The 23,674-nt window shown below is 37.4% G+C and overlaps 3 protein-coding genes and 1 pseudogene across 8 annotated transcripts; all 4 read left to right on the forward strand.

The window, feature by feature from the left end:
• Window positions 1–1,641: 1,641 nt before the first annotated feature.
• si:ch211-198a12.6 (uncharacterized protein LOC563253 homolog) lies at window positions 1,642–7,591 on the forward strand. 2 transcript variants are annotated; one of them, XM_058795345.1, is made up of 2 exons: window positions 1,642–1,831; window positions 3,567–7,590. In XM_058795345.1, exon 2 carries the CDS (start codon window positions 3,711–3,713, stop codon window positions 5,283–5,285), a length of 1,575 nt encoding a protein of 524 aa, XP_058651328.1. In that variant the 5' UTR covers window positions 1,642–1,831; window positions 3,567–3,710; the 3' UTR covers window positions 5,286–7,590. The 2 variants fall into 2 exon arrangements, with proteins under 2 accessions (XP_058651328.1, XP_058651329.1); XM_058795346.1 differs by lacking the exon at window positions 1,642–1,831 and adding an exon at window positions 2,176–2,673 and having other exon boundaries at window positions 3,567–7,591.
• A 199-nt stretch (window positions 7,592–7,790) lies between these two features.
• On the forward strand, window positions 7,791–21,898 carry LOC131552009 (toll-like receptor 4). Of its 5 annotated transcripts, XM_058795342.1 has the most exons (4): window positions 19,132–19,226; window positions 19,302–19,468; window positions 19,543–20,585; window positions 21,244–21,420. In XM_058795342.1, exons 1-4 carry the CDS (start codon window positions 19,158–19,160, stop codon window positions 21,279–21,281), a joined length of 1,317 nt encoding a protein of 438 aa, XP_058651325.1. In that variant the 5' UTR covers window positions 19,132–19,157; the 3' UTR covers window positions 21,282–21,420. The 5 variants fall into 5 exon arrangements, with proteins under 5 accessions (XP_058651327.1, XP_058651326.1, XP_058651324.1 ...); XM_058795341.1 differs by having other exon boundaries at window positions 19,088–19,172; window positions 19,543–21,898; XM_058795340.1 differs by having other exon boundaries at window positions 19,543–21,898.
• LOC131552012 (toll-like receptor 4) lies at window positions 9,657–10,590 on the forward strand. The gene has a single exon (XM_058795347.1). The coding sequence runs from the start codon at window positions 10,038–10,040 to the stop codon at window positions 10,434–10,436; it is 399 nt and encodes a 132-aa protein (XP_058651330.1). The 5' UTR covers window positions 9,657–10,037; the 3' UTR covers window positions 10,437–10,590.
• Window positions 13,281–15,854, forward strand: LOC131552010 (toll-like receptor 4; annotated as a pseudogene).
• Window positions 21,899–23,674: the final 1,776 nt, after the last annotated feature.

Consider the following 23,674-nt stretch of genomic DNA (forward strand, 5'->3'; position numbering starts at 1 on the left):
TGACTTATTACAACAAAGCTTGCCTTTACAATGGCACTGCCATTGACGGTCATGAAAAATTCACGATTGGCCTGCAGTTAATCCAACATTCACACAGACAAAGGCAAGCAGAGGTAGCCGTAGCTGTTGTAAGATGTGTGAAACACACACATATGGCACTGAAAATGGGACATGGGACATGCACCCATCTATTTTAGATTCACTTCTAAGCCACCCACAGTTTGATTCCAGCACTTTTAACCAGGGGGCTGAAGTGAGAGGCTCTACAGGTTCAGGCAGGAGCTCAGCAGATGGGGTTGCTGAATGACAGGTATTGAATGATGGCTGACTGTGTCATGTTTCATTCAGCCTCACTGGCAGAGAACAAAGGCTAAATCCTTCCTGTGTTCATAAAAGACAGCACAAGCATACTGTAGGCTAAAAACCACTGTTATTTATGAGGTCAGTGACATTAAATCTGCATAACGTAACCAGGTTCTTAGCACTCTAGATTGACAAATAATAGAGTAAATACACCAGCTAGTTTTAAGGTGTTAAGTTAAGTCGTGACGTATTGTCAAGTATGGTGACCCATACTCAAAATGGTGCTCTGCATTTAACCCATCCAAGTGCACACACACAGCAGTGAGTAGTGAACACACACACACACCCGGAGCAGTGGGCAGCCTTACTCCAGCGCCCGGGGAGCAATTAGGGGTTCGGTGCCTTGCTCAAGGGCACCTTAGTCATGGTATCGAAGGTGGTATGTTCATTCACAATCCCCACCTTCAATTCCTGCAGGTGCGGGAATTGAACCAGCAACCTTCAGGTTACAAGCCCGACTCCCTAACCATTAGGCCACGACTACCCCAAATATATTATTTGTGTTGTGTTTCTCTTTTAAATAACATACCAACACTATATTTGTCTTTACCCTTTCCCTCAGAAACTTAAGCATTGGTTCTTGTGTTTCTCAAACGTTTTAAGGGAAAGGGCGCTCCCTAGTGCTCCCTGATCACAGTGGGAACACAGTCTGTGTTTCAGGAAGCTGTTTGCTCAGGATGGCCACAGCATATCCACTCATCCTTATAATGTTATGGTTAATGTTTACTCGTCCCTCACATGATATCAGCCATGGTGGCAACACATCCTGATAGTCTGTATTTTGTAAAAGTTTTAATTTATTTAGAGTTGGTGAATGTAGGCCGCAGTATACTTTTATACGGAATCATTTAAGTATCAGCCAAAGTTTTTTTTAGAATTAGGTGAGCAATGCATTGCTATTTTGGTACAATTCATTAGTAATGCATTAGATATAAACAAACAATTAGCATTTTATCATAACATCTAGATCCATGTATTATGTCAGTTCATAATACATTCATGTTCATTTATACAACTTCATATGTTAAAAATAAAGAATTCGTGAATGTAGAAATTAATATTAACCAAGTTTAATAAAAGTTTTATTCATTGTTAGCCCATGATATCTCGTAAAAACAAACCGAACCCTATTGTAATGTTTTACCCTGTTTTATCGTTTAGTTGGGCCCGACTCTGAAGGAGAATGTGCCTTCCGCCAGGACAATAGAGGGCGATCGAGCGCTTGTTTCTTCGTCGCTTTGTTTTTTTGTGCTCATGCGCTCCAACATAGTTGGCGCCAGATGATCCGCGGCGCCGTCCCGCTACGTACGTACGGAGGGAGGGAGAGAGAGAGAGAGAAAAAAAGAGTGACAGAGTGCAAACCGCAACCAGGCAGTACAGACGCAACAGAGCGAAGATCTTCAGGCCGTTGACTACGCCTCGACGACCAGCAGCGCATCTCGCAAAACAGCCTTTAAAGGGCAAAGAGGTCGGAAATGTTTACAAAAATACGTTAATATATGACCGTTTAACGTGTATGTGCGTCAGGGTTTTTAGATTACCTTTGCTAGTTAACTTAGCTGGCTAACTAGCGTGCTATATTTGATTCAAGGTTGTTATTTAATTAACGTTATGTCATGCGACGTGGTGAATGCTATATCTTGACACATTTAATGAGTTATCTGCGATTAGTGGCGCTCGGTAGGCGATACCGATGAATTGTGGACGTCACGAAGTTCGGAGGTGTTGTGTAGCAATGGCGGCGGGGGCAGCTAGTGTTCCGCTAGCGAGGCAGCTTAGCTGGAAGACAGGCCATGTTTGTTTCACGCAGCTAAAAATGGGCTAGGACTATAGCATGATAAGCGCAGCTTATAGCAACGCTATGCTCGTGTCAAATGATTTGGGCGATTTCAGAATAGCATACAGCCGCAAAAGACGTTGAGAACATGGTATTTTGTTTTTAATTCGACGCCACAAAACAAAAACGCGTTATGTAAGAAGGGGGGCGCCTTTCCCGGGCTTTCGCGAATAGCGTACATCTGTGATTAGCCATTAACTCGAGCTGTTTGCCTTGTTTATGTCCCGATATCTTGACTTTTTAGAGCTATGACAGCACAGCTTACTAGCGAGCAATAAAACTAGTCAACTAACATGACCTAGTTTATTTGCATTTGCTCACGTCGTGTGTTGCCTCTGCGTGCTTACATTAGGGGCGGAAGCTAGTCGCGGCGGCCATTTTACAGCTAGTTAGCTCGTCCAACCTCTGGCGCACAAGATGCCTACCGTTAAACGCCTTGTGTTTTCTCGAAGCTGTCTCTACATGAATTTATGGTACTAATACGTGTATGTATGACTGAGAAATGATACGTAAACTTTAGAATTTAAGGCGGGCTGTTAGCTTATCGATTCAATATTATTTTGTGATCTAGCTGTAGTGCTAGTTAGCCAGCTAGTTAGCTGATAATACATGCTCAAGGAAGCTAACTAGCAGCTATTTAGCCAGCTAACCTAGCCAACAGTGACAAACCAGCTGTGTGAAAGTTTGTTAACATGGGTTTAAGTATATTCTAAATTGATGGCATGTTTAAAGGATTTCTTTGTGATTCAGTGTTGTTCATTTGGCTTGAGACATTTGAATATCTGAACTGTAGATTCATATATACCTAGCCTGTCAAGTTAGCCAAATATAAACTGCCCATAGGCTAACCTTAGCCAATTTGTAGCCAAAGATATTTCTGCTAACTAGCTTTTATGATTGTTTCTAAATCAGCCTCATGTTTTGTTTACAATTTTTAATCATTAAATGTTTTTGCAAGCTGTGGTGCATATAGCCCAGGTCCCGGTTGTGTTTGTCTATGCAGCAATCTTTAAGGATGTTGATGTATTTTTCTCACCCTCATAACTGATGTAGATTTCAAGCTTATATGTCTGAATGTATAATTTGCCTGTTGTTCATTGACAGGGGTGTCGAACTCCGTTCCTGGAGGGCCGCAGCCCCCTAGGAACCGAGTTGACACCCCTGATTTAGTTGAAGCTGTGTATTTATTTGTCACATGAAATAGCATAAATTTACTTAATGTAATGGTTATTTACTTTCTGAAAAAAGTAGTCAGACCATTACTTTTATTTTTTTCTCAAGCAGTGAAATCTATATGATAGTTAAATGTTTGAGTTGAAATATTTCATTATGATTATGTAGTTAAATATTTGTTGTCTTCCGACAGGCAGGACTGATCCTGACTCGAGAACTGACTGAGCCTGTGACGGGCATCCTTTCAAGTTTCTTTGCGGGAAAGCGGTGCTCGTAGAGCAACGCTAAGTTTCACTTAACCGGGAAGACGGAAGTCGTCAGGCTGGAGTGCGTCCTGATGGCTGAGTCAGAGACTGACTGTGACACACCAGGTCTCGATACGTTGGGATCTGAGTGTGTCATTGCCCATACGCAAGTCGGTGACTTGCATTATGGAGCGGAGACGGAGATTATGACTCAGGAGGACAAAAGACTTGACCTAGAGGCTATTCACGGTGATTTAGGAGCAGTGACATGCGTGGATGTGGTAACAGAGACAGATCATGACTATATTAAATCTGAAATACACCACGATCATCATCATTACTTCAGCAGCGCAGAAATCAAAGGCAATGAGCATTTACTCGGTGAAGTGCTGTTAAAGACGGAGATAGGTGGTGGAGAACATATCGTAAAGGTGGAGTCTGACCATGGAGGGGAGCTTACAGTAGAGTCAGAGAATGGCGTTATCATCCATGAAGCTCATGGTCTTCAATGCAGTGAGTGTGGTGAGATTTTTGGCTGTATGTCTGATCTGCACGAACACTTTGAAATCCACAAAGCCACTCATCCCTACATTTGCGTCCACTGTGGTGAGAGCTTCGCTGTTGAAGCCAGTCTGAGAAGTCACATGAGGATTCACATGAAAGAGAAAAGTTATACCACTGGTCTTGAGATGGTTGGTAAAGGAGTCATTGATGCATTCAACTTGAAACCCCATCAGATGATGCACTCTCCTGAAAAGCCGCACAGATGTTCAGAGTGTGGCAAAAGCTTCGCCGCTGCCATCACTCTCCGGGAACACATGAAAATGCATTCGGATGACAAACCCTACAAATGCACTCAATGCCGGAAAAGCTTTGTGCGCAGACGCCATCTGAAAAAACATCAAGAGCTGCATGCCCATGACAAGCCGTTTACCTGTCTTCAGTGTGGTAAAGGCTTTACGACGGCTTCCAATCTCAAACAGCACCAGAAGACTCATGCTGGTGAAAAGCCACACAGATGCACCCAGTGTGGAAAGTGTTTTGCGGCAGCAGCCACGTTAAGAGAGCATCAGAGAATCCACTCAGGGGAGAAGCCCTACAAGTGCACCCAGTGTCGGAAGAGCTTCGTCAGGAAACGCCACCTCAAGAAGCATCAGCTGGTCCATCAGGGTGGAAAGCCCTACCGCTGCTCTCAGTGCGACAAGGGTTTCAACCATTCCTCTTCCTTGTCACGACACCACAAGGTCCACCTTGAGGCCAAGATGTACGCCCAGGCGGATAAGGATTTCCCCTTCGATACTACGCTGAAGAGGGGAATGCACACAGGTGAAAAGCCATACAGCTGCAACCATTGTGAGAAGAGCTTCAATCACTCGTCATCGCTATCCAGGCATCAGAGGACTCATTCTGATGGAAAGTCCTACACCTGTGCTCAGTGTGGGAAGAGGTTCAATCATCCCTCCTCTCTTGCAAGGCACCAACGGGTTCATTTGGAGGATAAGTCAACTTATAGTGCTATTGCAACAGGAAAGGGATTCCCCCACACTACCATCTTGAAACAGAGAATCCTTCAGAGTGAGAAACCATATAGGTGTGCTCAGTGTGGAAAGGGTTTCAATCACTCGTCCTCTCTGTCTAGGCATCACAGAATTCATATTGATCAGTAAGCCTGCTTTCCTCTCCCACAAGTGGTGCGCTACCATTCATCCCATGATTCAGGCCAGCTTGTAATGTTAAAGAGTTTGGCAAAAGATGCAAGAAAATCCAGAAAGCCTGCGTGGACCTGCTCTGAGGGAACTTAAAAAATCAAGTCCTTTTGACTTTTTAAGAGCAATGAATTTCAATTTGGTATGATTGACACTGAAATCCCCTGTGTAATGTGCACATGACTAGATGCATACATGTCATTCTGGAACATGGTGTGTGATTAAAACCGTAGACAAAACTTCCATCATCACTGACTTGTGCTTTAAGCTAGGAGTTTATTGAAGCCTGGCACAATCTTAAACTGAGTATTAGGTCAAGTTGGTTTTGAATGGTAGATAATTAAGCAAATAGGTCTAGACACAACTATTCACTCCCCTAGTTTGTATCTTTTACCCATCTGTATCATTAATGGGTTGAGTAACTGATATCACTTGTAAATATGTTGATTTCTTTTTATATAGATGTATAGGTGAGTAGAGTGCTGTTCTTTTCTGAAAAAATTGAGCATTTTTGATGTATGATCCAGTTAGTCTTATCCATCTCTTGTAGGTGAAGTGGGATGGTGCTTTTAGGGGATGACACTAGTTTTGAACAAGCTGTCCTATGTAAAGGCTATATTAATTATCATAAACCCTTTATGATACAAACCAACAGTCTGCAATCTAAAACAGCATATTAACTTACTAACTCCGGGACATTCGCTCGAGAGCAGCACAAAAAGTGAGAGGCAAGAAATGTCTCGTCATCGAGTCAAGTTGAGAAAAGTAGATCTTGATCATAAAAGGTCAACCCAACAAAATCATATAATTTAATTCTGTTGGGAAATTCGGTTCACTTTTCATGTTGCTAGTTTTCAACACATCTGAATTGTACAGCTGATTTTGTTATATTATGCGAACTTGGTACAGCCTAAGCATTCCCCTGAATGTCTTCAGTGCTTCTCCCTGCTATCCACCTATGTTACCAATGCAGTGACTGACTGTGCATTTAAGATTTTCCCAGTCATTGCTCAAGTCAGACAGCAATGTATAGCATTTAGTTGTATTCTGGATACATTTTGCAGAGTATCAACATTTAATAATAATAATAATAATAGATTGTGTATACTTTAATGCAAATACAAAATAGAGCTTGCTTTTTTTGAAATTTGTTTGATTTGTCCCCCCCTTAATTCCATGGGTTTGTGCTTTCTATTTACAGTTCTGTGTATGGAGAAAATCTTTTACAAACGGATGTATTTTTTTAATAAGGTTTGGGTAATTGAAAGGGAAATGAAAGGAATACTGTTTTTATGGGAGTGAACATTGTATCAGAACTATTCTCTTTCCCCCCCCCCATTGGATAACAATTGTGCTTCATCACGTAGCATAGGTTTATTCATTGTGTTAGTTAGGTGCCTTATTGCATGCCATGTAGAAATGTATGCTGAGCTGTAATAGAAAAAATAAGGTTTTGGCTCCTGCTCCCTTTTTGTTTCTTTACATACTAATCAATGTTTTAATTTGACTTTTTTTTTTTTTTCCTTTTTTTTTTTTTTGCTTCTCTGTACATGAATGTTTACACTGTTACTTCTGTCTTTTAATTTACTTGTCTGTCAACAAGCCTCTTTGTAGAATAGAGGTTAAAGAAAGTTACAATGCCATTGATCCATATGTTGGTTGCCCTCTATAGTGGTCAATTCTTGTCCTATTTGTCTATTCCCCCATCTTTGAGTGGCTCACATATATGGATAAATAAAGGTTGTTGACTATCAACAAGTTCATACAGTGTTTTTATAGTACCTATCTGCTTTTGTCCAGATTTGCTGTGTTGTAGTGTATTTAACATTGTATGTTGAGGAAGACACATTATTGGTGACATAATATTTTGAGTTTAATCTGTAGTATTGTTAAAATCTGAAAGTCTGATTATACTAAGAGTAATTGTTGAGGTTATCCTTGTAGCAAAGTGAACAGGAATTTGAAGTTTCTGACTGAAGTGACCTTGTGTCAGATGTGTGTGCAGGGCCATCTGCTGGTAGTTCATGTTTATCGTTGTTCAGTGTGCCTTTCTTTTAGGTTTAAACATGTTTTGTTTCCAGTGGTTGAGTGGAAAATTACATGTGTAGATATTTTCCTAACAGTTACAGTGGACTTGCTTTTCACATTAGGGCCAGTAGATTATTTTTCAGTCAGTTACATGTTTATGTTGTTGGTGATCATGTTATAATGGTTACTGGAGATTTAGTAATGTAAATGTCAGTTTCAACTTCATGGTAGGTTATGAATCAGAGGTAACTACTTTCTTTATGAAACTTTTTTTTTTTTTTATTTTTTTTTTTTTATCCCTTTTAAATTGATTTCAATTCTTTTTACATTTTTCTTTCTTTTTTTTTTTTTTTTTTATTCATTTGGGATGTTTTGGAGATTAATGACTTATTCATTACTTCTCTTTATGTATTTTCAGCCAAAATACCTCATTGTTTAAAACCATGGCACTAGTTCCTCATATTCAATTACCTCAAACAAGGCTGGCTTATTTTATGACAGGTTGAGAAAATCTGATTAGAAGAGTCAAGATGAATTTTTTTCACTTAGTTCTTTAATTATACATTTTTCTATTGGGGCTGGAAAATCGTGCACACAAGTAAGTTTTCTGAATTAAAATTTCCTCTTAATTACTGTTTAATAAATATATGTATATGTGTATATGTATATGTGTATATATATGTATATATATATGTATGCGTGTATGTAAAATTTAAGTTTTTTTTTTTAAGATTACTGAGAATCTGGAATACTCATGCATGGGAAGAAACCTCAGCTACATACCATCCAGTATTCTTCCTTCCATTGAAACGCTGGATTTCAATTTTAATGTTTTGAAACACTTAATTTTCTTTTCTTTTTTTTTAGCCCTTGATCTTTCAAGGTAAGCAATATTTTTACCATTTAAATGTTGTCTAATGTGCTGCTGCTCTATAAATTATATTAAATTATGTATTTGCTTTCAGATGCCAAATCAAGCGCATTGAAAATGATACTTTCTACAATGTGAAGAATTTGACTACTTTGATTCTCACTGGAAACCCCATTACATATTTTGGACCTGGATGCTTAAATTCTTTACATAATCCACAAAGACTAGTTCTTGTGGATGTTGGTCTCTCATCATTACAGCTTCAAATGAATAACCTAACCAAGCTGCAGGAGTTTAGAGTCGGGACAAATAACATCCAGTCCATATCTCTCCCTCCATTCATGAGCACCTTCAAAGATTTCAGTTTACTCGATCTACATGCCAATAATATATCCATCATCAAAACTGATCACACTGCTGTGTTGCGAGACGTTGGCAGAAACATGACTTTGATCCTCTCTAGGAATCCGTTATTATACATTGAACCAGGAGCTTTCAAAGACATTTGTCTTAGAGAACTGAACATCCGATCTGCCTTTGTTTCACCTGCTGCTCAGCAAGCTGGCCTGAAAGCTCTATAGTCATAATGTCAAAAGGCTGAAATTTGGGAAGCACAAGGACTATTTCAGATTTCACTTTTCAGATACTTACTTTTTAGATTGTCTGTGCTCTATTTATTTCCAGGAGGTATATTATTACATTATGGAGAAGCCTAGTGAGCCAATTTCTGTCATTTGCTGTATGATTAATTCCACAAATGTAGCAGTAATCGGAGGTCTAATTGACGAAATTGAGTATGTACATTTTCGTGGAATCAAGGAGCTTTACTTGATTTCTGTTAAGTACTTCGCCAGGTAAACAGCTTTCACTTCTCCATACTTTAGAAAAACTAATTATACACAACAGTGCACTATTTGGGCTGATGCTTTCATAGACTGCTGCTTGTGCTGCACCTCACTTTTGTTTGGCACCCCTCAAATCCGATATTTGAATTTGAGTAGTGGTCCAGAAATTGGCCTTGATTTAGGAGGACTTGATTCCCTTGAGATTCTAGATTTCCATCATACAACTGTTGTACGTGTCGGATACCTTTCAGTTTTTTCTAACTTTAAAGTACTCAAGGTATCTGGATGTTTTTTTATTCAAGTCACCTTTACTAACATAGTCTTAATGCTCTCAAGATTGCTGGCAACAATTTTCAAGGTGATGTAGCTAGGTATCTATTTAATAATCTCACCTTTCTAGGACATCTTGACATGTCGTATTGTCATATGGTAGTGTTACATCCAAGCTCATTCTGAAATCTTCAAAGGCTTAGACTTTTGAATCTCAGAGGTAACAATTTAATAACGATACATTTTCTGGCCTATCCAGACCTTAAACAATTAACATCACTTTGTCGATAGAAACAGCATTACTAGCATCCCACTTCATGTTCTCCAAAAGTTGCCCACAAATCTTTGAGTTTGATTCGTCCTCTAACCCCATCGATTGCTCCTGCTCCCAGATAGATTTTGTTTTGTGGATGATCCAAAATCATAACGTTTTGAAACGACCAGAAAACATTTTCACCAAGTTCAGATTTTAGAGCAACAGACTTTGACATTGACAGCTGTGTGCACAAGAAAAGACTCACAATTGTTTTATCTGTATGTTTTGTTACAGTAGTAGTTCTTTTTTCATTCTTGGTTTATAGGTTCCAGTATTATCTTCAGTATTGCTGTATTCTACTGAGAGGCTATAGATCACCTGGTCAACAAGAATGTTCCTATGACGCATTTGTGATTTTCTCCAGCTATGATGAAGTCTGGGTCATGAATGAACTGATGGAGAATCTGGAGAACGGTGTTCCACCTATTCAGCTTTGCCTTCATATGCGGGACTTTCAAGCAGGGAAGTCCATCGCCTCCAACATTATCGATGAAGGAATAATGGGCAGTCGTAAAATCATTGTGGTCGTGTCTCAACACTTCATTGATAGTGCCTGGTGTCGCTTTGAGTTTGAATTAGCTCAGTCTCGCTTTATGATGGAACGCAGTGCCAGCATCATCATCATCATTCTGGAAGATGTGGAAGAGAGGAAGACTAAGAAAGTGTTTGGACTTCATAAGCATCTGAAAAAGAACACGTACCTAAAGTGGAGCAGAGACCCTTTCAGTAACATGAGATTCTGGATACGCCTCAGGAAAGCTATTATTGCCACAAACCAATAATATTATTTAGAAAGCAGATGTCAGTATGGTTTTCCAGTCATGCTACATTTCACAACAGCTTTTAGTAACAGTTTTAATATGTGATATTTTAAATAAGTTTAAATAATTGTGTGTATTCTGATTAAATAAATTGGGTCCTCCTTTTTGAACCATGGATTTAGAACCATTTTTGGCAAAGATGCCTTTCTACTCTTGAGAATGCACTACAGAATTGAATAAATTCCCTTTAAAAAAAAAAAAAAAAACGTGTTTTGGTTTTGTTTTTTCCCTGCAGGAAAAGCACAACAATTGTGTAAACCGATTTGTCCAATGCTATGTGTTACAGTAAAAGACATTCAAGCTCCACACTCAGTGATATGTGAATTTGTTAATGGAAAAATACCTAGGTTACTATATGATTTTATAGCTGAATTTCCTCGATCCTAAATAACGCTGTTCTTTGTTTGAGTTTTCCATATATTTTAAAATATCTTATCTTACAATCATTGCATCACAGGAAAATTCCTTTGCTGAATTATAATTATGGCGCATGCAGAAAAAATGTTTAATTGGGGTGAGCACACTATATTTATGTGCCGTTGCCACGTTTCTGTCCAAAAACTTGCATCTTACTAACTTGAAGCAATGTAAAGTTTAACTAGGCGATTAATGTGTAAACCGGTTTTTAAGGGGAGACGCTGCAGGCAAAAACACTTTTTCATGCACCTGTCAAGTTTGAGATTTTGAACTTTTTGGTTTTTCATAAAGTGTTTTTTAAAGACTAGTGGAGAGAAAACATCCAAAATACACTAAGTGTTTATTTTATAGCACTTTTTCTATTTGTGTCAATAGATTTCAATCACAATACATGTTTTTAAAGGCCATTTTCTCAAAATCAGTTTTTTTTTTCATACACTGAGCTATAAAGCTCCACTTCAGTATCACTTAGACATACCAAACTTTACGTTTTTATTCCTGTCTGTATCCTGAAGGTTTTTACTGAGGGATTTGTTCATATATAATTTGCTTGATTATATACAACATTTTATTCCTCAAAAAATTGTGAAAATGTGTTTTTTATGTCTGTATTTTTCCGTCTGTAAAAACATTTGACCCTAATATGTAAAAAAAAAAAAAAAAAAAAAGCAAGAATTTCACTGGACTTCATCCAGTTTAGATTATTATACTAGAAATGTATTTTTTTAAATTAGCGCATATTTCCTTAAATAATGCCTCATTTGCATATTTAAACCTAATATTTTAGAAAACTTGTAATACAAAAAATGTTTGCAATTACCAATGTAATCAACATTTTCAAGTAATTTTTATGTACCCATGGGTAAGTAAGGCAATAACTATTACTTAATTTTTTTACCCTATTCACCTGCAGTGTCTAGCCTTATTACAAGGCTCTCTTGAATACTTGATTCTGATTGGTCATTTGTGGTCATATATTTCTGAATAATCTCTGCTCATTCCAGTAAAAAGTCACACCATGGCATGAGAAATTACAGACCCCACCAAATTGCAAACCACAGTTTAAAGTTTGTGTTCACTGAATTTAGAAGTGAATCTGACATTTGTCTCTGTGCTGTAAGCAAGTTGGCAGGTCAGAGCTCACCAAATAGAACCACATCTTGTATTCCAGTGCTTCTTAGGCCTAGTTTTGTCGCATATCACCACACTCGGCCTCTTCTCGATTTCTTTCGTCAAACAAGTGCAACTAGAGTAGGCATTTGGTGCCATCTTGCTTTTCACATTGGTAAAATTCAGGAGACTTCAGTATTGTAATTGCTTGCTGACAGCTATAATTAAAAGAAAAGACAACATTTAATATTTAGACAGAAGCTTAAGAGTCTCTAGTTAACGCAAAGAAAAAAAAAACTGGTCAGACGAACGAGAATCTGGTAAGAAAGCAATACACAAAAAACTAAATGAGAACTTGTAAAAACTAGCCTACAGGAGAACCTATAGAGGAAGACAAGTATAGCTTAAATTGCAATCTCTTATTTGTTTTTTAAAAGTAATAAAATATAGGCTAAGTTAATATTTTGATGTTGTTGCAGTGTTTATCTTGTTGTAATGGATTTTTTATTAGCGAAATCTTTTAGGTAATCTACAAAAATCAACTCAAATCAGTGTGTCAATGTATTTGTTTTTCAGTGTGCTACCATTCATCCGATGATTCAGGCCAGTTTGTAAAAGAGTTTGGCAAAATATGCAAGAAAATCCTGTAAGTCATGTGGACCTGTTTTAAGGAAACTTGTTGTAAAATTAGGGACTTTAACTTTTTGAGAGCAATGCATTTCAATTTGGTATGACTGCCACTGAAACCCCAGTGTAACGTGCTGTGCACATGACTAGATACTGTACATAAATGTCATTCTAGCATATTATGCCATTTTGACATAGTATTAGAAATTCCTGATTTATGAATTGGTAATTATTTTCTTTACTAAACATGTTCAGTTGCTTTCAGTAGTTTTTAAATATTGTTTCTGATTGTTAACTCATTGCATTCTGAAAAAGAATTACTCATTCTAGATTTACCGGAATAAGCACAGGGCTATGACCTTTTGATTATATATTTTTCACCAAAATTCCCCATTGTTTAAAACCACGGCGTTAGTTCCTCATGTTCAATGACCTTAAACAAGGCTGGCTTTTTTTCATGACAGGTTGAGAAAATCTTTATGAGAACAGTCAAGATGAATTTCTTCACTATTAGTGCTTTAATTATATATTTTTCTGGGGCTGGAGAATCATGCACAAAGGTTAGTTTTATGAATTTAAATCTCTTCTTTATTACTTTTTTTTTTTTTTTTTAATTCATGTGACATTTTATTTATTTTTAAACTGAAGATTACTGAGAATCTGGACTACTCGTGCATGGGAAGAAACCTCAGCTACATACCATCCAGTATTCCTTCCTCCATTGAAACTCTGGATTTCAGTTTTAATGTTTTGAAACACTTACAGAGGACTGTTTTCCCAGTTTTGTCTTTTCTGCGAGTCCTTGATCTGTCAAGGTAATCAATATTGTTACAATTTAAATATGTTGTATAATGTGTTGCTCTATAAATTATATCAAATTTATGTGTTTGCTTTCAGATGTCAAATCGAGCATATTGAAAATGATACTTTCTCCAATGTGAAGAATTTGACTACTTTGATTCTCACTGGAAACCCCATTACATATTTTGGAGCTGGATGCATGAATTCTTTACATAATCTACAAAGACTAGTTCTTGTGGATGTTGGTCTCTCATCATTACAGCTTCAAATGAATAACCTAACCAAGCTGCAGGAGCTTAGAGTCGGGACAAATAACATTCAGTCCATGTCTCTTCCTCCATTCATGAGCACCTTCAAAGATTTCAGTTTACTCGATCTACATGCCAATAATATATCCATCATCAAAACTGATCACACAGTTTTGTTGCGAGAGATCAGCAGAAACATGACTTTGATCCTCTCTAGGAATCCGTTATTATACATTGAACCAGGAGCTTTCAAAGACATTTATCTTAGAGAACTGAACATCCGATCTGCCTTTGTTTCACCTGCTGCTCAGCAAGCTGGCCTGAAAGCTCTATATGGTCTTAATGTCAAAAAAATAATGTTTGGAAAATATAGTGGAGAATTCCAATTTCAGTTCTTGGATGCTGATGTTCTAGATGGCCTTTGCTCTATTTATTTCCAGGAGGTCTATTACTATATTAATGAAAGGCCAAGTGAGCCAATTTCTATCTTTCGCTGTATGATTAATGCCACAAATGTATTAGTAAAGAATGGCATGATTGATGAGATGGAGTATGTATTTTTTCGAGAAATCAAGGAGCTTTACTTGCTTTATGATCGATTAGGAACTTTACCAGGTAAACAGCTTTCACATCTTTATACTTTAGAAAAACTAGTAATTGCACACAACATTGAACCTATTCGTGCTGGAACCTTCATAGACATGCCTAAGCTTCAGTACTTGGATTTAAGCTGTAACCGAATGACATTAAAACGATGCTGCACCACACTTTTGTCTGGAACCCCTCAAATCCGATATTTGAATTTGAGTCAAAATGGAGAAATTAGTCTTGATATAGGAGGATTTGATGGACTTCATTCCCTTGAGATTCTAGATTTCCATCATACAAGGGTTGTAGGTATGGGATACTCTTCAGCGTTGTCCAACCTAAAGTATTTGAGATATCTAGATATTTCTTATTCAAGTGTCATCTTTATTAACATATATTGCTTTTATGGATTGAGGAATCTTAATGTTCTTAAGATGGCCGGCAGTAATTTTCAGGGTGATGTAGCAAGATATTTGTTTAATAATCTCACTTTTCTAGAGCATCTTGACATGTCGTATTGCCGTGTGGTAGAGTTACATCCAAGCTCATTCAAAAATCTTCAAAGGCTTAGACTTTTAAATTTGAGAGGAAACAATTTAATGAATATAGATTTTCTGGCCCTCCCAAACCTGAAACAGTTAACTTCACTTTATGTCGATAAAAACAGCATTACTAGCATCCCACTTCATGTTCTCCAAACGTTGCCCACAAATCTTTCAGAGTTTGATTTGTCGTCTAACCCCATCGATTGCTCCTGCTCCCAGACAGATTTTATTTGGTGGATTATCCAAAACCAGAAAGTTTTGAAGCAACAGGAAAATATTTTCTGTAAAACATTTTCACCAAGTTCAGATTTTAGAGCAACAGACTTTGACATTGACAGCTGTGTGCACAAGAAAAGACTCACAATTGTTTTATCTGTATGTTTTGTTACAGTAGTAGTTCTTTTTTCATTCTTGGTTTATAGGTTCCAGTATTATCTTCAGTATTGCTGTATTCTACTGAGAGGCTATAGATCACCTGGTCAACAAGAATGTTCCTATGACGCATTTGTGATTTTCTCCAGCTATGATGAAGTCTGGGTCATGAATGAACTGATGGAGAATCTGGAGAACGGTGTTCCACCTATTCAGCTTTGCCTTCATATGCGGGACTTTCAAGCAGGGAAGTCCATCGCCTCAACATTATCGATGAAGGAATAATGGGCAGTCGTAAAATCATTGTGGTCGTGTCTCAACACTTCATTGATAGTGCCTGGTGTCGCTTTGAGTTTGAATTAGCTCAGTCTCGCTTTATGATGGAACGCAGTGCCAACATCATCATCATCATTCTGGAAGATGTGGAAGAGAGGAAGACTAAGAAAGTGTTTGGACTTCATAAGCATCTGAAAAAGAACACGTACCTAAAGTGGAGCAGAGACCCTTTCAGTAACATGAGATTCTGGATACGCCTCAGGAAAGCTATTATTGCCACAAACCAATAATATGCTTTGGAAAATGGTTAGTTCTTGTGTATACCTCAAGATAATTTGTCAGTATAGCTTTCCAGTTTTTTCACAACAGATTTGACCTGATCATTGTGTGGGACAGCATGCTAATTTGTCTTTGACTCATAGGTTGGAATAACAATGTCCACACAGTCTGTATCTTGTCTCATTCATTTATTAAATAACACAACAAAAACAACAAAAAACACATACACTAAAAATATGTGGAGCTACGGTAAGAACCATAGGCTATGTGACCCTGGAGCACAAAACGAGTCACAATACATTGTATGGGTCAAAATGATACATTTTTATTTTATGCCAAAAATCATCAGAATATTAAGTGAAGATCAAGTTCCATGAATTTTGTAAATTTCCTACCGTGAATATATATGAAAATTTCATTTATGATATGCATTGCTAAGAACTTAATTTGGGCAACTTTAAAGGCGATTTTCTCAATGTTCTTTTTTTTTTTTTTGGACCCTCAAATTCCAGATTTTCAAATACCGTATTGACCCGACTACAAGACGATTTTTTTCTTGGAAATACATCTGAAAAAACGCGGTCGTCTTATATTCAGGGTCTAGACTTTGACATGTCATTAATACACCCACAACAATAGGTGGCGCCAAACACGCATGAAACGAGTGGGCCATGAAATATGTATTGTAATGTGTGTTGTAATAATGTTAGAAGATCGCGAGTGAAAATGACTCATGACAGTCATGTTAGCCTGATGGGACCAAGCTTCCTCGGTAAGTGATTTTAAAACATAACAGTACCCAGATGTGAAGACTACAATAAGATTTCACTTCTACTGTTAATAACATTTTGGTAGGCTACTATGAGACGGATAGACTAAATGTTATATAATTCAGATGGGCTACCTGTTATTTTTATGGTTTATCAAAAAGTGTATATTTTTAAATGTCATTGTTGGTACATTTTACCAGTATTTACCATACTTTCAAAACAAAAATTAAAATAGGAAAAATATGCAATGCGATAATAATTTAAGAAAAAATGTGTTTTACAGAGAGAGAAGAAAACAAACAAGATTTGGTTTTCAAAAAGCCTTTTTCCAAAAGGTACATCTGGAAAAAGGGGGGTCATCTTATAATCAGGGTCGTCTTATATTCGGGACAATACGGTAGTTGTATCTTGGCCAAATATTGTCCATACATTAGTGGAAAGCTTATTTATTTATTCAGATGATGTATAAATCTCAATTTTGAAAAAAAAAAAGACCCTTATGACTGGTTTTGTGGTCCGGAGTCACATAACTTCAACGGAAGATAAATATCGCTTGATGTGAACAGGTGACCTACTTATGCACTAGTGGTGAAATAATCATTACATTTTGGGCCCTATGTGTGTATTTTGATGAAATAAACTGGTGCCTCATTTGTAAACTATGTATTTAAAGAAAAATGTAATTGCTTTTTTCTATGTATACAACAAGTTTTTGCAAAGATGCCATTGTTGTAGATAATGTGAACAATGGGCTTGTAAATGCACTTCAGAACGTCCCTTCCTGATTACAACAATAATGTAAACAAATTTATGTCAAATTAATTACTTTCATCCTGACAAGTGTGGTTTGTTCTTTGTAGGGAGTTTTGCACATACATTTTGAACAGACTGTAGCCGAGCCAAGGTTTTCTGACTAACTCCCACATAAAGAGAATTACAGTAGTCTAGGCGTGAAAAAATAAAAGTATGAATGACTGTCTCCAAATCACTAAAAGACAGCAAGGGCTTCACAGCTTAAAAAAGCAGGACTTTACCTCAGAATTAATTTGCTTGTCAAATTTAAAATCAGGATCAAATAATACGGCTAAATGTTTCACCACTGCTTTGTTATATACATTCAAAGATCCAAGAACAGCAGGAATAGAAGAACAAAATCCAACTGAACCAAAAAACATGGTCTCAGTTTTGTCTTCATTTAGTTTTAAAAAGTTTGCAGCCAACCATTTTTTAATGTCCAGAAAGCAGTTTACAAGCGGACTCAAATTAGACCAATTTTCCTTATATAATGGCAGATAGATCTGCATATCATCAGCATAGCAATGAAATGCAACAGCATGTTTCCTAAATATACAGTACTTCCCACAGGGAGCATATACAGTGAAAACAATAAAGGAGCGAGAAATGATCCATTAATAGATAGATCAACTGCAAAATTAAAATTGTCATCATTTCCTCACTCTCATGTTGTTCCAGACTAGAGCTGGATAATGACTGATTACATGTAATCTGGATTATATAATCAAATTCCAAAAAACAAGTTCCCATAATCAGAGTATATTACATTTTATAATGCTTATGATCAGATTACAGTTACATTTTTATGTATTATATGATTATGTATTGTGTAAACAATGGCAGTAAATTATTTATAATTTTACAATCATTGCATCACAATAAAATTCCTTTGCTAAATCTTAATTATTTTGCATGCAGGAAAAAAGTTAAATTCCGAATCTTACATTTACATCCTCATTTGTTTAAATGTCTCTGTGGCTGTGCCAGAAGTAAATTGGCAGGCCAGAGTTCACCAAACAGAAACCAATCTCTTGTACGGTCCTACTTTGATATGTCTCATATCACTGATGTGATGAAAATGTGTCACTTAAAAATATATTGAACAATTCCCTAAAACAATATAAAGTTTATGATGCACTTTTAAGATATTTAAGAGTAATAGGTCAACAGTCTTCTTTCCTATCCATTATGCTTCACATTCCAGTCCAGCAGGTGGCAGAAATGTACCTTTAAAAGGGGGTTGGGGGGTCTAATGCTACTTCATGCATTCTGAGTTATTTACACTGTTAAAGAGTTGGATTCTCATTCTAAACATGGCCAAAGTTTCAAAAAACCTAATTTGGACGTATGACAGAAGTATTTCTGTGCCAAATACACTCCTTCTGGGATCGTACAAGTTTCGGAAAGTTTTTTCAAGCATTGCTCTTCATGACGTTATGAAGGGCGGAACTTCTTGTATGGGCATTTCTCCTGGAAGAGCGCGCACACAGCAAGCAGAGCAAGAGCAAGAGTGCGCCCATCAATGTGCTTCATTCAGCAGCACTGCACAAGACTTGCTCGGGAAGAATGTCTCCAAAGAAGTGTGTTTTTGGTTGTAAGGGAAAGATTAATGTTAATGTTAAAATTAATGTTATATATAATTGTATAGGAAATTGGATTTTAATATTACAATTCATCTATTCAGAAAGGCACTTCTTCATTCAAGATTTACGAAATTAAGCACAAGCCTACTTCCCTTTGACATCCTTTCACCCATAGTTCCCCATTGTTGAAAACCATGGCATTTGTTCCTCATAATTGATGACCTCTACCAAGGCTGGCTCACATTTTTATGACCGGTTGAGATCACTCAAGATGACTTTCTTTACTGTAAGTGCTTTCATGATATATTTTTCCATAAGTGCTGGAGAATCATGTACAAAAGTAAGTTTTTCCCATTTAAATTGCTATTTTTTTACTGTTGTGAAATATATTCATTTTATTTATTTATTTATTTAGATTACTGAGAATCTGCACTACTCATGCATGGGAAGAAACCTCAGTTACATACCACCCAGTATACCTTCCTCTGTTCAAATTCTGGATTTCAGTTTTAATGTTTTGAAACACTTACAGAAGACTGTTTTCCCTGTTTTGTATTTCCTGCAAGTCCTTGATCTGTCAAGGTAAGTATATTGTTACCATCTAAATATGTATGTGTTGTTCTGTAAATAATATTGATTGATGTATTTGCTTTCAGATGCCAAATCAAGCACATTGAAAATGATACTTTCTACAATGTGAAGAATTTGACTACTTTGATTCTCACTGGAAATCCTATTGCATATTTTGGACCTGGATGCTTAAATTCTTTACATAATCTACAAAGACTAGTTCTTGTGGATGTTGGTCTCTCATCATTACAGCTTCAAATGAATAACCTAACCAAGCTGCAGGAGCTTAGAGTCGGGACAAATATCATCCAGTCCATATCTCTCCCTCCATTCATGAGCACCTTCAAAGATTTCAGTTTACTCGATCTACATGCCAATAATATATCCATCATCAAAACTGATCACACAGTTTTGTTGCGAGAGATCAGCAGAAACATGACTTTGATCCTCTCTAGGAATCCGTTATTATACATTGAACCAGGAGCTTTCAAAGACATTTATCTTAGAGAACTGAACATCCGATCTGCCTTTGTTTCACCTGCTGCTCAGAAAGCTGGTCTAAAAGCTCTATATGGTCTTAATGTCAAAATGCTCATGTTTGGAAAGTACAGGTGTGATTACAAGATTTTGTCATCAGATGCAAATTATTTAGATGGTCTTTGCTTTATTAATTTTCATGAGGTATATTATTACATGAAAGAAAAACATAATGTGCCAGTTAGTATCTTTCGCTGTATGAAAAATGCAACAAATGTAGCTGTGAAGGGTGGTATAATTCGTGAAATAGCAAATGTGCCATTTTATGAAATCAAGGAGCTTTATTTGGTTTCCAATCAATTAGATACTGTGCCAGGCAAACAACTTGCACATCTCCATACTTTAGAAAAACTAGTATTTACCAACAATGTTGCAACCCAAATTCCAGACTTCATAGACATGCCTAGTCTTCAGTATGTGGATCTGAGTTCAAACCAAATTACATTAACATCATGTTGCTCATTTTTTTCTGGCACCCCTCAATTGAGGTATCTAAATTTGAGTCTAAATCCACAAATTAGTCTTTCTACAGGACCATTTGATGGACTTGGTTCCCTTGAGATTCTAGATTTCCATCATACAAGGGTTGTAGGTATGGGATACCTTTCTCTTTTTTCTAACTTGAAGTATTTGAGATATCTAGATATTTCTTATTCAAGTGTCATCTTTATTAACATATATTGCTTTTATGGATTGAGGAATCTTAATGTTCTTAAGATGGCCGGCAGTAATTTTCAGGGTGATGTAGCAAGATATTTGTTTAATAATCTCACTTTTCTAGAGCATCTTGACATGTCGTATTGCCGTGTGGTAGAGTTACATCCAAGCTCATTCAAAAATCTTCAAAGGCTTAGACTTTTAAATTTGAGAGGAAACAATTTAATGAATATAGATTTTCTGGCCCTCCCAAACCTGAAACAGTTAACTTCACTTTATGTCGATAAAAACAGCATTACTAGCATCCCACTTCATGTTCTCCAAACGTTGCCCACAAATCTTTCAGAGTTTGATTTGTCGTCTAACCCCATCGATTGCTCCTGCTCCCAGACAGATTTTATTTTGTGGATTATGCAAAATCAGAAAGTTTTGAAGAAACTAGAAAATATTTTCTGTAAAACCTTTTCACCAAATTTAGATTTTAGAGCAACAGACTTTGACATTGACAGCTGTGTGCACAAGAAAAGACTCACAATTGTTTTATCTGTATGTTTTGTTACAGTAGTAGTTCTTTTTTCATTCTTGGTTTATAGGTTCCAGTTTTATCTTCAGTATTGCTGTATTCTACTGAGAGGCTATAGATCACCTGGTCAACAAGAATGTTCCTATGACGCATTTGTGATTTTCTCCAGCTATGATGAAGTCTGGGTCATGAATGAACTGATGGAGAATCTGGAGAACGGTGTTCCACCTATTCAGCTTTGCCTTCATATGCGGGACTTTCAAGCAGGGAAGTCCATCGCCTCTAACATTATCGATGAAGGAATAATGGGCAGTCGTAAAATCATTGTGGTCGTGTCTCAACACTTCATTGATAGTGCCTGGTGTCGCTTTGAGTTTGAATTAGCTCAGTCTCGCTTTATGATGGAACGCAGTGCCAACATCATCATCATCATTCTGGAAGATGTGGAAGAGAGGAAGTCTAAGAAAGTGTTTGGACTTCATAAGCATCTGAAAAAGAACACGTACCTAAAGTGGAGCAGAGACCCTTTCAGTAACATGAGATTCTGGATACGCCTCAGGAAAGCTATTATTGCCACGAACCAATAATATTACATATATACATGTTGCATAAATGTTTTAAATAAATAAACTTTTGCCTCATTTTCAACCAAAAAGTTGAAGAAGAATTATTGCATTTTATGTTGTTAAACCATTTTTTGCACTGCAAAGCTAAAATGGAAAATAAAGGGCTTTCTATGGACTATGGGAATGCATGTTGGAAATTAATAGCTTCCCCTTTGAAACAAAGAGGAGAAGTGAGAGTTGCTTGCACACATGCAATACTAAGACAATAGAGTATAAACAGATTTGTCAAATGTGAAACAGATCACAGCTTCACACCAGCTGATGTGTGAATTTGTTAAGTTTCAAATCTAGTGACAGAAAAGCTCCTAGTTTGCTGTTTGATCTAGAATCTCCTGACTGACAGTGTGTTCTTTCTCACACCAAATTTTCCATAGATCTCACGCAAGATCATTATTAACAATGATCATGTCATATGGGGAACGGATGATTTTCCTAGGCTCAGTCTTATTTTTGGTGAGTTCTGGACAAGGACAGGAATGTGCCACGGAAAAAAAACGTTTTAAAGCTATAGGTTCTCAAAGAATACTGTTTGTTTATGCAGGCCCAGTAATATAGTTGCATTTTATAGTAGTGTTATTTATATTAAGCTATAGTATTATAAACACACAGGGCTTCTTAACTTATTTTGTATTAATTTGAATCATGTTCTTGTAAAGTGGGGTTTTGGGTTTTGTTTTATGTTCATGTTTTCATGTCTTTTATTTTGGAGTTTAGTCATGGTCCCTGTTTGTGTCATGCTTCCCTTGCCCTCATGTATTTGTACTATTGGTTCCTTTGTTCATTGTGTTATGTTCTGATTGGTTGTCCTAGTCATGTGTCCTGTCTCTCATTGGTTGGTTCTTGTTATGTGACCTGTATTGTTTGCTATAAGTAGCCATCATATTGCCATTGTCTCCTGTCGTGTATTGATGTTGTAACCCAATGTCTGTGAGTCTAGTCTGTTCATGCCAAGTCAAGTCAAGTCAAGTCTGTCTCTGGTCAAGTCTGTTCATGCCATGTCAAGTCTGTTTCAAGTCAAGTGTGTTTCAAGTCAAGTCTTCGTTTTTTTGGATTATACTTTTGTAAATAAAACTGCACTTGGATTCTTAAACTCGCCTCCAGTGGACTCCCGTTACAGAATACACGACCGCAACTATGAACCCAGCAGTATCTCTCCTTCGCCTTCGACAAGGTAACCAGGCCATTGAGGAGTATGTTGAGAAATTTTGTGAACTTTGTTTTGAAGTGGATTTTAATGACACTGCTCTAAAGGTATTTTCCGGAATGGACTTAATGACTTTCTGAACTATCTAATGCCTGATAGCAACATACCAGTGACTCTTGAGAAATATATTGACCTTGCTTTGTTGCTGGCTGGTTTACTGTTTACTGTGGGGATTGCTGATGAGGAACTCTGTTATCCTCCAGTATCCGCCTCACCAGAGGATTTGCACGTCATGTCTGGAATTGCTCACGTCATGTCTGCTATGCCAAAGCCTGCTTATGTCACACCTGCAAAGCCAAAGTCTGCTTACATCATGTCTGTTACGACTAGGCCTGCTCACATCATGTCTGCTACGACTAGGCCTGCTCATGCCATGCCTGCCAAGCCAAAGCCTGCTCACGTCATGTCTGACAAGCCACAACCTGCTAACCTCCCACCTGCTAATCCAGGGCCTGCTCATGTCATGTCATGCTGGCATGATGTGAGCAGACTCTGGGCCAGGACTGAAAAGTATGATTGCCAGTGTGATGGACCCACCACTGATGTCAGTGCGAGCAGCTGGCATCCCCGGGGCTTCAGCCCTGGCTGTCACAGAGACTGTTCCCCTGACCTCAGTGCTTCCTGTTATGGTGGTAGCCATCCCGAGTGTTTGGGCGGCACACTGCACTTCT

The sequence above is a fragment of the Onychostoma macrolepis genome, chromosome 13, assembly GCF_012432095.1.
Source record: "Onychostoma macrolepis isolate SWU-2019 chromosome 13, ASM1243209v1, whole genome shotgun sequence".
Taxonomy (NCBI): Eukaryota; Metazoa; Chordata; class Actinopteri; order Cypriniformes; family Cyprinidae; genus Onychostoma; species Onychostoma macrolepis.

What these genes read in the sequence shown, in the direction of transcription:
- LOC131552009 (XM_058795341.1), top strand. Translation starts at nt 19,104, where the DNA reads ATGACCTCTACCAAGGCTGGCTCACATTTTTATGACCGGTTGAGATCA. An exon ending in TCAAGATGACTTTCTTTACT is followed by an intron (nt 19,173 to 19,301) that starts GTAAGTGCTTTC and finishes TTATTTATTTAG; the next exon opens with ATTACTGAGAATCTGCACTA. An exon ending in CAAGTCCTTGATCTGTCAAG is followed by an intron (nt 19,469 to 19,542) that starts GTAAGTATATTG and finishes ATTTGCTTTCAG; the next exon opens with ATGCCAAATCAAGCACATTG.
- si:ch211-198a12.6 (XM_058795345.1), top strand. Translation starts at nt 3,711, where the DNA reads ATGGCTGAGTCAGAGACTGACTGTGACACACCAGGTCTCGATACGTTG.
- LOC131552012 (XM_058795347.1), top strand. Translation starts at nt 10,038, where the DNA reads ATGAATGAACTGATGGAGAATCTGGAGAACGGTGTTCCACCTATTCAG.